Source organism: Peromyscus maniculatus, chromosome 1, assembly GCF_049852395.1.
Source record: "Peromyscus maniculatus bairdii isolate BWxNUB_F1_BW_parent chromosome 1, HU_Pman_BW_mat_3.1, whole genome shotgun sequence".
In the NCBI taxonomy this organism is placed as follows: domain Eukaryota; kingdom Metazoa; phylum Chordata; class Mammalia; order Rodentia; family Cricetidae; genus Peromyscus; species Peromyscus maniculatus.
Genome location: NC_134852.1, coordinates 35213177 through 35223701, shown reverse-complemented (window position 1 = coordinate 35223701; position 10525 = coordinate 35213177). Strand labels below are relative to the sequence as shown.

General features: G+C 53.5%; 1 protein-coding gene across 1 annotated transcript; it reads right to left on the bottom strand.

Moving 5' to 3' along the window:
* Nucleotides 1-5792: 5792 nt before the first annotated feature.
* On the bottom strand, nt 5793-9043 carry Sertad1 (SERTA domain containing 1). Its single transcript, XM_076574702.1, has 2 exons — nt 8888-9043; nt 5793-6798 (listed from the first exon to the last, which is right to left on the bottom strand). Exon 2 carries the CDS (start codon nt 6793-6795, stop codon nt 6082-6084), a length of 714 nt encoding a protein of 237 aa, XP_076430817.1. The 5' UTR covers nt 6796-6798; nt 8888-9043; the 3' UTR covers nt 5793-6081.
* Between the last annotated feature and the right edge of the window lie 1482 nt (nt 9044-10525).

Here is a 10525-nt window from a genome sequence, read left to right as displayed (position 1 = left end):
TGTATCACACACACACACTTAAAGCCAGGCCAGCCTAGCTCTCAAACCAATGCCTCAAGGCCTTACCCCCAACTCCATTGAACCCTGGCCCCGCCCCCAGCTGCCCTGACTCACCAGACCCCCGGGCGTGGCAAAGGAAACACAGATACCCCCACATGCCTCTGTCACCCACAAGGCTGCTGCCTCGGATGCTCTCAGCTCTCTGAGCTAAGGACTAGAGCTGGGGCCAGGCTGAGGCTGGGGGATTACCCCCAAAGCTATAGTCAGCAGCTTCTGGGCCATTGTCCATCCAGGTCCCAGGGCTGCACCCGGGTCCCTCACACTGGTTCGGGTGGCCTCTCTGTGGACCCTCCTGTCAACCCATATGGAGGGACTGGGCCCATGCTGAGGGTATGGGGTCAAGAACAGGGTGGCAGGATCCTAGCATGCTGGGGCCACCCCCTTCCTCTGTGAAATGCCCCCTGCCCACTCTGAGCCACCAGGGGAAGCTGGAATGTGCTGAGCTCTGGGAAATGCCTTCCAGCTCTGGCAGGCACCAAGCAACAGGGTGTGGCCAGAATCTAGCCAGCACCATCCTGGAAACAAGGGGGGTGGCTGCTGATGAGCAGAAGACCCTCACCTAACTGTACCCTCTCTCTCATGTAGTCATGGAAACACCCAAACATACGTTTTTTCTTGTATTCATACCAGAAGCATTCACTGTGGCAGATGTGGTAGCAGATATCTGCAACACCAGAACTTAGGAGGTGAGGACAGGAAGATACGGAGTTCAAGATCATCCTGAGCTACAGTCTGAGTTTAAGGCCAGCCTGGGCTACATGAAACCCTGTCTCAAAGCCCAAAACAACCAACAAAAATGAAAGAAGTTAGGACATGCTGTCCTCTCCATTTCTCTCAGAAAACGGAGCTCCCTCAGGGCATTACTATGTAGCCCTGGCTGGCCTGGAACTCAGTATTTAGACCAGGCTGGCTCAGACTCAGAGACCTAGCTGCCTTTGTGACCAGTGCTGCCATTAAAGGTGTGTGCCACATCTCCAGCTTCACAACTTCCCTCAAGTTTTTCTTTGTTGTTGTTGCTGTTTGGTTTTGTTTTTCAAGACAGGGGTTCTCTGTGTGTAGTCCTACCTGTCCTGGATCTCGATCTGTAGACCAGGCTGGCCTCGAACTCACAGAGATCTGCCTGCCTCTGCCTCCTGAGCGCTGGGATTAAAGGTGTGCACTACTACTGCCTGCCTTCCCTCAAACTCTAAAAAAAATGTGTATTTATTATTGTTGTATGTAGCTACTGTTGTTGTTGGTGGTGGTGACAGTGGTGGTGGTGGTGGTGCGTGCGTGCGTGCCTGTGTGTGTATGTGTGTGTACACCACAGTGTTCATGTGGAAATCACAGAACAACATTCAGAAATGGGTTCTCTTCTCCTGCAGATTCCAGGGACCAAACTCAGGCCATTAGGCTTGAGGATAAGTGCCATTACTTGCTGAGCCATCTCAGGAGCCTTAGATCACCTTTCTCCATCTCAGACAAGAACATTTAGTCTTTCTTAGAGACTGTAACCCAGGCTGGCCTTGAAATCAATGGAGAGACTCTTGTCTTTGCCTCTGGAGTCCTGGGATGACAGCTGTACAGGTCATGCCAGGCTTCAAATATTTTCTGCACACCCCTCCCCCAGCTCCCCTGTGGTAATAATGATGGGACCCAGGCCCTTAAAATGCTAGGTTGGCACCCTATCACTGAGCCTCTGCCCCTCCCTCACTGGGGGATTTTAGGCAGGTGCTCTGCTGTTGAGTCCTGCCTGTAGCTCTTAGCATTCTGTCTTTTAGCCAATAGACATGGTGCTAACGGTGAGCTCAATCACTCGCATGAAAGTTCCAGTACTCTAGAGACTGGGCAGGTCCATCACTTGGCCAAGTCTAGGGGTTAGAGACCAATCTGGGCAACATAGTAAGATCCTATATCAACCAAAAATAAAATAAACAACAACAACAAAGCAGGCAACAATAGAAAGACTTGTTTTGATCCCCAGGACCCATGTAGTTGAAGGCAAGAACTAACCATTGCAAGCTGTCCTGCGACCTCCACATGGCACACCATGACACTTATGTACCCTCCCCAACAAAGAAAGTGCAAGTGTAAAAAAAATAAGGAGACTTCATGTCAGTCGACATTTTTGTTGTTGGCTTATTTTTTGAGATAGGGTCTCTGTCAGCTAAGGCTTTCCTTGATTTCACTATGTAGCCCAGGCTAGCCTCCAGACCATAGCAATCTTCCTGTTTCAGCCTCCAACAAGGAAATTCTGGGACTACAATCACGAGCCACCACATCCAGGTGTTTACCTGCTTCTGAGTGAGGGGTTTGCTATGGAGCTCAGGCTGGCTTTGACCTTGTGACCCTTCTGTCTCAGCCTCCTGGGAATCCTGGGATTATTGTGCTGGTAGTGTCTGTCCATCTTTCCTACATGATCTTTCCTGCCTTGCTGTGACTCATGTCTCTGTGTCTGTCTCGGTCTCGGTCCTTCATGTCTGTACTTATGCCTGTTTCCTCTTTTGTTTCCTCTCCATCTCTGTCTGTATGTCTTCCTCTCTCTCTGTGTTTCGTTTTCTCTAACCCAAGAGGTGTGGTCATGGGAAGCTGAGTTTATGGAGGTGGCATCAGCCCAGGCCACCTCCGTAAACACAGGACATCCTGTGGGACGGAAGGGGATGTAGAGAGGTAAAGTGGCCCTCCTGGGACCACCCTCTCCGGACCCAGCCTGAGCCATGCAGGATCCTAGTGACCAGTTCAATCCAGGGACACTAACATCTCCTCATCCCACACATCAGGCCTTTCCTCCCTGCTCTCTCTGGAGTCCAGTCCCAGGGACCCAGTGCCTTTTCCTTGGTGTTCACAGCCTCTTAACATAGTGTCCCTCCATGGGTTCAGCACCAACCCCAAGCCTGGTACTTACTCTTCTAGGTGACCCTCCTCTCCCCTAGCAGCTCCATCCTACAGCGGGCCCCATGGTGTCCCTTTGTCCCTATGGCTGCTCCACTCCTCCCTAAGGACCTGACTGTGGGCTCCTGAGTTCCAGTGTGACCTCACACCCCGTGTCCACCTGCAGCTGGCAGCATTCGATACAGCAATTATTGGCTCCCTGGTATTTTCACAGAAAAGTTCCTGCTCGTGCCCGTGTGCTCTGGCCCCTGCCTCCCGCTTGTCCGAGTCTCATCATTGAATTTACAGCTTTTCTTCGTCATTCTAGCCAAACTCAGCTGCTTAGAGACCCCTGAAAACATAAGATCCATCATTTCTCAGCCCCTATAAATGCTGTTCCCTTCCTCTCTCTCTCTCTCTCTCTCTCTCTCTCTCTCTCTCTTTCTCTCTCTCTCTCAACAACCCTCTAACTATTCCAATTTATAGAGAACTGGATAGCTAAAAAAAGTTAGGTCACTCAGTCGGGAGACAGGTTTTTGTGGTGCAGGTCTGTAATTCCAACAAGTTGAGAGGTTGAGGCAGGAAGATCAAGAGTTTGAGGGCAGCCTAGACTGCAAACTAAAAGGCAAAGCCGGGCGTGGCGGCATGCACCTATAATCTCAGCACTCAGGAGGCAGAGACTGGCAGATCCCTGAGTCTGAAGTCACTGTGGTCTACCTAGTTCCAGAACAGCCAGGGCTACAGAGAGACCCTGTCTCCAGAAGGGGGAGGTGGGCATGGGAGGCTGGGAGTATGACTCAGTGTTAAGTGCTTATCGAGCATGCATGGAGCCCTAAGCTAGTCCCCACCACCACCACCACAAACAAATGGACACACAGACCAAGCGGTCCAGCTTTTGAGCACCCCTTTCTTTCCCATGCTTTGCTTGAAGCGTGACACCTCAGCAGTATCTGTGAACATCATTACATTGTCCCTGGGCTGATGCTCCCTGTCCCCAGTGCCTCTTAGCTGTACAGGTTGCATGCTGTGCATCTGTTCCATTTTTATGTCCCAGGTACCATGCATTTACATCTCTGGAGATGAAGGTCAAGTGCCTTCAGGAAAGAGCTCGAGTTCCGTACAAAAGGCAAATCCTCTGTACCATCTCACTGGAGCCCTTATGATGAGTTTGTATTTGGGGTCCTGTCCCTTTCTCCTCACAACTGACCTCGGGATATCTCTCTAGACTCTACAGTCCAGCTGATGCTCAGGTTCTACTCCAGAAGGGCACGCCTCCTCAGCCAGCAGATTCCAGGGCCCACTGCATTCCAAGCAAAGTGCTGGCCCTGGCTGGCACTGTGACTCCTTTTCACACAGCCATTGTGTATTCAGGCCATGACACCCCCAGGACAGCTCCCCTCCAAAGGCATTCGCCACCACTACAAACTGTCCTCAGCCACCGTCTCCTCCCTCTTTATTTCAGTAGTTGTTAACACCTATTGTGTACCCAGCCCTGTGTAAAAGGTAAGTTTAAGCCTGGAGGCTGAGGAAGGGGACTGATGAGTTCAAGGTCTGTGTAGACTATATTAAGGACACCGTCTCAAAAAACAGCCAGGCAGTGGTGGCACATGCCTTTAAACTCAACGCTCAGGAGACAGGGGCAGGTGGATCCCTGTGAGTTCAAGGCCAGCCTGGTATACGTAGAGGGTTTCAAGAATACATAGACCCTGCCTCAAAAACATAATAAACAAATAAACGAATGAATGAATAGGCCAGCCGGGACTACATGGTAAGTTTAAGGCCACCCTGCTGGTATACCTAGTGAAAATCTATCTCAAACACTACAGTTGCACATTCCTGTAATCCCAGCATATAAGGAGGTAAAGGCAGAAGGATCAAGAGTTCAAGGCTAGCCTCCGTTACAAAGTGAGCTAGAGGCCATCTAGGCTACTTGAGCCTCGTCTAAAACAAACAAACAAACAAAACAACCCGGGAGACCCACACCAGACTGTTCCATTGTAGATCTCCAAACCAGACACAAGGGGGAGCAGCAGAGCTCAGCCCAAGCGCCCAAGGTCTCGGCCCCTGGCCGTCGATGTCCTGCGGTCTAGGCATGGGAGTCTCCAGGGTTTGGGTTCGGGAGCTTAGACGAGCCTTAACCTGGCAGCAGTTGCAGCCATGTCCCATCCGCTTCTCTCGGTGGCCCGCCTCAGCCACTTCCAGAAATGGGCACAGCTTCCTCCGCTGCTCCAGGAAGCCAAGCTCCGCCCGCCCCTTCCCGGCCCCTGGGGCTGCCTGCAGCTCCCGCCTCTCCGGCTCCACCCAAGCCTCAGTCTTGGAGCTTCCGGCCCCTGGGGAGGCAGGAGTGGCCCTCCCTCCCGTGTCACTGTCCCCGGATCCAGGACCCATCCTGCCCTTTCGGTGGCAGTCCAGCCCCCGGCTCCTCCCTCCCTGCCCTCCCCACCATCCTTCCGCTCCCCGGGCCCTGCCCTGCCCTGCCCCCACGGCCGCCAGGAAGGACGCAGCCCGGGTCCCGTGCCAGCGCTGTGAGTGTGCGGCCCCTCCCAGCCGGGCCAGGAATGCAGCTGGACCGCGGGGGCGGCCGCAGACACACGGCTCCGGCCAGGCCCAGCACGGCGCTCAGGCAGGCAGGTGGCCCTGGCTTGCCCGGACCAGGATTGCTTCTAGAAGGAAAGCCAGCTGCCTGCCCCTGAACCTCCAGCCTTCTCTCCACTAAGCTCAGTGACTTTATTTTGGGAGACCTGAAAGTTCCTGCCCTGTGCTCAAAGATACTTCATGCCGGACGTGAATTTTAGTCCCCTATAACTGTGGAGGTGTCACGGGATTATGAGTTTGATGTTATTTCTTCCTTGACTGGCACAGATGCAAAAAAGCACACGCACTTAATATTTCCCAAAGCTGTCTTTAATTTCAAAAATTACGAGGTCGCTTCCCACACTGGGGATAATGGGATGGGATAGCCCAGACTATTATCCCAGGGGATCAGTCCAAGCCCCAGCCTGGCCCAAACACACTGCAGTCACCAGGTGTCATTTCCCGTGGAGGGATGTGAAGTTGCCCAGGACTCGGCACTGCCTCTCCAAGGTGACCCCTCCTGTGTCATGCCAAGGTGGAATGGTCTAACCATCAGGCTCAACTCAGATGCCAGCCAACCATCCCTAGGTCTAGGGGTCAGCGCCCAGGCCCCGGTGGCCGTTCTAGTGCCTGTGTGCCTACTAATACGTCCATGAGGTAGTCCAGTTCAGCCTCGTCCAACTCTGGAGTTTCCTCCTTGGCTGGACCATTCTCAGGGCCAGGTTTGAGCCCCTCAGAGGCTGGTACCCAAAGTTCACTGTCATACATGGAGGTATCAATGTCCTCAAATAAGCCCTCCAGTCCATCGTCCAGCAGACAGCCAGTGGCTGGGCCTAGCAAGTCCAAGGTGCCCAGGTTAGGCGGGACACCCCCAACGGAGCGGCCTGGGGGCCCCTCATCTGCTTGGGGTTGGGGGACCTGGTTCAGGTCCTCAATGTGGTTGAGATCTTCCAGGAGGCTGGCCATGGAGGCTGAGAGGCCAGCGTCGGAGCTCGCCAGAAGGCTGTCTGTCACAGAGGGGGTCGAGGGTGGCATGGGCACAGGAGGCAGGGCGGTTGTAGGTTCCATGGATGCCTGGATGCGCCGCAGCGTGTTCACCACCAGCACCAGGTGCCGGAGGTCTGGCTCACTCTGCCGCAGGCTATGATGAAGCTTGAGCACGGAGAGGTCAAACAGAGAACTGGAAGCTACGGCCGGAGGGGTCTGTGCCACTGCTGGGTGGCTTTGATCCAACCACCAGGAGTCCACTGAGAGAGCTTCCTTCTCCTCCTCCTCCTCCTCCCGTTTACGCTTCAAACCCTTGCTCAGCATCGTCTGCAGAGGAAGGAAGCACTCGGTTATGGAAAGCCGATATTCAGAACACGCCCAGCTCTGACAACTGCTGTCAGCGTGAGCCTGACAGGTCAGCTAACCTCCCAGTCTAGGGTTTCTAAGCCAACACGGCCTCGACCTTGCTATGGAGCCAACTTCCGATCTTCCCTTCCCCACCTCCCCAGTGCTGGGATTACAGGTGTGCGCCACCAGACTTGGTCTACAGAATGCTGGGATGGAACCTAGGGCTTCCTGCATGTAAAGCAAACATTCTACCCACTGAGCCCCCTCCGTGAACTTCTAAGATACACTGTAAGTTGCTATACAGAGTAGATGAAAAGAACAAACAGCCCCTGCGACATAGGCATTAGTACTTTCAAGTTTTACTTTTATTTTAAATTTTATGTTCATGTGTACACACACACACACACACACACACACACACACACACACACACACACACGCAGATGCCCAACGAAGCCAGCTACTGGGGTCCCTGGAGCTGGAGTTGCAGTGTGAGCCATCTGATTTTCGTGCTGGGAACCTAACTTAGGTCCTCTGTAGGAGCAGCAAGCTCCTAACCGCCATAGTTAGTATTTATTTGCAAGTACTTTTTGGTTTTGCTCTTTTCATTTTCTTATTTTTTCAAGCTGATTTTTGCTCTTTTGAGACAGGGCCTCACACTGTACCCCAGGCTGGTTGGCTATTCCAGGCAATCCTCCTGCCGCAGTCTCCCAAGGGTTAGGATTACAGGTATGTACTGCCTCTTGATTGTAAATGTAGCCTTCTTATACAGTTCAATACAGAGTACCTGCTTTGCATCGAACACTAAATAATCAAATACAGGAAATGTACTGATAATGGTAGGAAGGTGCCATCCTGGAGGTAGTCAGGGCAGTTTTTGTAAAGATACATTGGAGCTGAGCTCTGATTTATGCAGTGTAGGCTATGGAAACCAGGGCCAGGCATTCCCGGAAGAGCCACCGAGACCGAGAGAGGCAAACCTTAGCTGGGGAAGAAGAAAAAAAAAAAAAAAAAAAAGAAAGGAAAAAAAAAAAAACAAACCACCACACAAGGAGCAAGCGCACAGAGTGTCACGGTAGGAGTCCCAGTGGGGGTGGGTAGCAGGCAGGAGGCGCGGGCAGAAGTAGGAGGTTTGGATTTTCAGAGTGACAGGGCAGAGTCATGGAGGGAGGACCCAGGCAGGGGGATGAGCGGTGCTGTGAGCTCCTGCCTCGGGGAGGACTGGTGTTGGGGTGAAGATTTGGGGACAGTGGGCTTGAACTGCCTTCGGAGGCTGCTGCACTCGCTGGGATGCTGACCGCTTCGGTTTAGAGCCTAAGCTGTTAATAGTCATGCAAGGAAGTGGTGGATCCCGAACTTATTGGGGAGAGAGAGCCATGGGCAGCGGGAGCCAGTCATTGACAGAAGTTTGAAAATCGATACTTTCTTCATGGTGAGAAGCCTAGGGTTTGGGATCCCTAGTCCAATCTTCCGGGGGCACAAAGGCTGTAGGGGCTCAGTCCTGGGGACGCTGCCTAGACCTGGCATAATACTAAAAATCGAGTCTTTACACTTTTCGCTGAAGACCCGGGAGCAGGCAACCGCAGGAATTCAGCCCCCACCCTGACTCCGCCCCCCGAGTCCAGGCGCCCCCTAGCGGTACCCCGGCCTGGGTTCCCCGGGGACTCCGGCCCCTCAGACCCGGGGATCCTCTCCACTCCTCAGCGTCTGGCCTGTGCCTCCCCGGCCCTTGCAAGCTGCGACCCCCGCGGGCCGCTCAGCTCTCAGGGCCTTCCCTCGCTTCCGGAAGGCAGCGGAGGCGGCTCCTCCCGGAGCGGCGGCGGCGGCGGCGGCGGGGGCGGGTGAGTCACGCAGCCGGAGCCAGGGAGCCGGCGCCTCCGCCCCCTTCTCGGGCTCCGGCGTGATTCACTCAGCCCGGCCCGGACGGGCGTCACGTACAGGCCCCGAGCGCCTCGATCCCGGACAGCCCGGGTGAACATCTACCTAACCGGGGGCTCGAACGCGCTAAAGAACCCGGCCGGCCGCCGGTACCCTCTCCTCGCCCCACCAGGCCCCTTCATTTACATACCCGAACACTCGCGACCAATCAGAACCAAGAGAGAGCCACACTCAGCCAATCAGGGAGCGGCAGCCGTAGCATCGCTTGCTCGCTCGGCTCCGGCGACCGACACCTGGGACGGTAGGCGCAGTTCTGACTCCGGCGCACGACTCCAGCCACTCCACAAGCCCTAGTCCCCGCCCACTCGCGTGGCGGCCCCGCCCTCCAGCTCAGGGATCGGCTCTCGGTGGTGGTGCTGGGCGGGGCCTGAGCGGGGCGTTCCAAAGAGGAGGGGAGGCGGTCCTCAAGGCGCATGCCCGGGCGCGCTACCGGAGCAAAGGGTGGACTAGTGGCGATTTCCCCTATGGGGCGGTGACAGGTAGGGGCTTTGGACGTTTTAAGGTACAGGCCGGTCACCTCAAGTGTGATCGTGGAAAAATGTATGACTTCTGGGAGAGGGGAACCGTTTGTTCCATCGACCTTCCCCTTGAGAGTTACAGATTAAGAGCGTTGTCTCGGTGGGAGCATTATACCAGAATCAACTACAGCCGGGCTCCGCTATAATTAAAGACCGGAGTAAGGTGGGGATGGAATGACATTAGGGTCACATCCTGGACATCAGTTCCGGAGTATCTGTGTGGCTTTGGGCAACAGTTTAAAATCCCTCAAAATCTCAGTTTCCTGAGGGGCGTGGTTGTTCACACCCATAATTCCCCCGCCTGGGAAGACTGAAGCCGGGGGATTGCTTTGAGTTTGAGGCTAGATGGGTCTACATAGTGATTTCCAGGCCAGCCTGGATTTCAGAGTGAGATCCTGTCTCAAAAAAGAAAAGGCGAAATTTTTTTATTGTTTTGTTTTTTGAGACAGTTTCACTAAGTTGCCCAAGTTAGCCTGGAAAACAGAGCAATCATCCTCTCAAGTAACAGGAATTATGGGTTCCTGTGGCCAGATCCAAGATCCAACTAATTGTCTGTTTGTTTGTTTGTTGTAGGGGCTTTTTGTTTGTTTTTTGTTTTTGGTCTTTTGAGACAAGGTTTCTCTGGGTAGCCCTGGCTATCCTGGGACTCTCTTTGTACACTAGGCTGGCCGCAAACTCACAGAGATCCACCTGTCTACCTTGGAGTGCTGGGATTAGAGGCTTGAGCTCCACGGCTGGCCTCTAGCTACTCTGAAAGATGCCTGGGGAGGTGCAGTTCCGTGAAAGAGTGCTTGCTCAGCAGTCCACCTGTGTTTGATGAAAAAAAAAGCCTGATGATCTACTCAAAGTAGAATGTTTAGGGGCAGAAAAGAACTCAGTGGTTAAAAGCATTGATCTTGTAGAGGACCAGGTTCAGTTCCCAGCACCCACAGGGCAAGTTACTACTGCCTGTAACTGTAGCCCCAAGAGACCTGCATACACAGAATACATATACAGACAAGCAGGCACACACACGTAAATGCAAATAAATAAAAACAATTAGATTTTAAAAAGAGTAGGATGTTGGGTTGGCAAGATGGCTCAAAGGGTAAAGCCACCTGCGCCGCTGAGTGATAAGCTGAGTTCTAGCCCCAGGTCCCACGAGGTAAAAAGAGTAAACAGACTCTCTCAAGTTGTCTTCTGACTTCACACACACACACACACACACACACACTCTCTCTCTCTCTCTCTCTCTCTCTCTCTCTCTCTCT

Bases quoted from the DNA above. Each gene is read 5' to 3' on its own strand.
- Sertad1 (XM_076574702.1), bottom strand. From the start codon at position 6,795: ATGCTGAGCAAGGGTTTGAAGCGTAAACGGGAGGAGGAGGAGGAGGAG.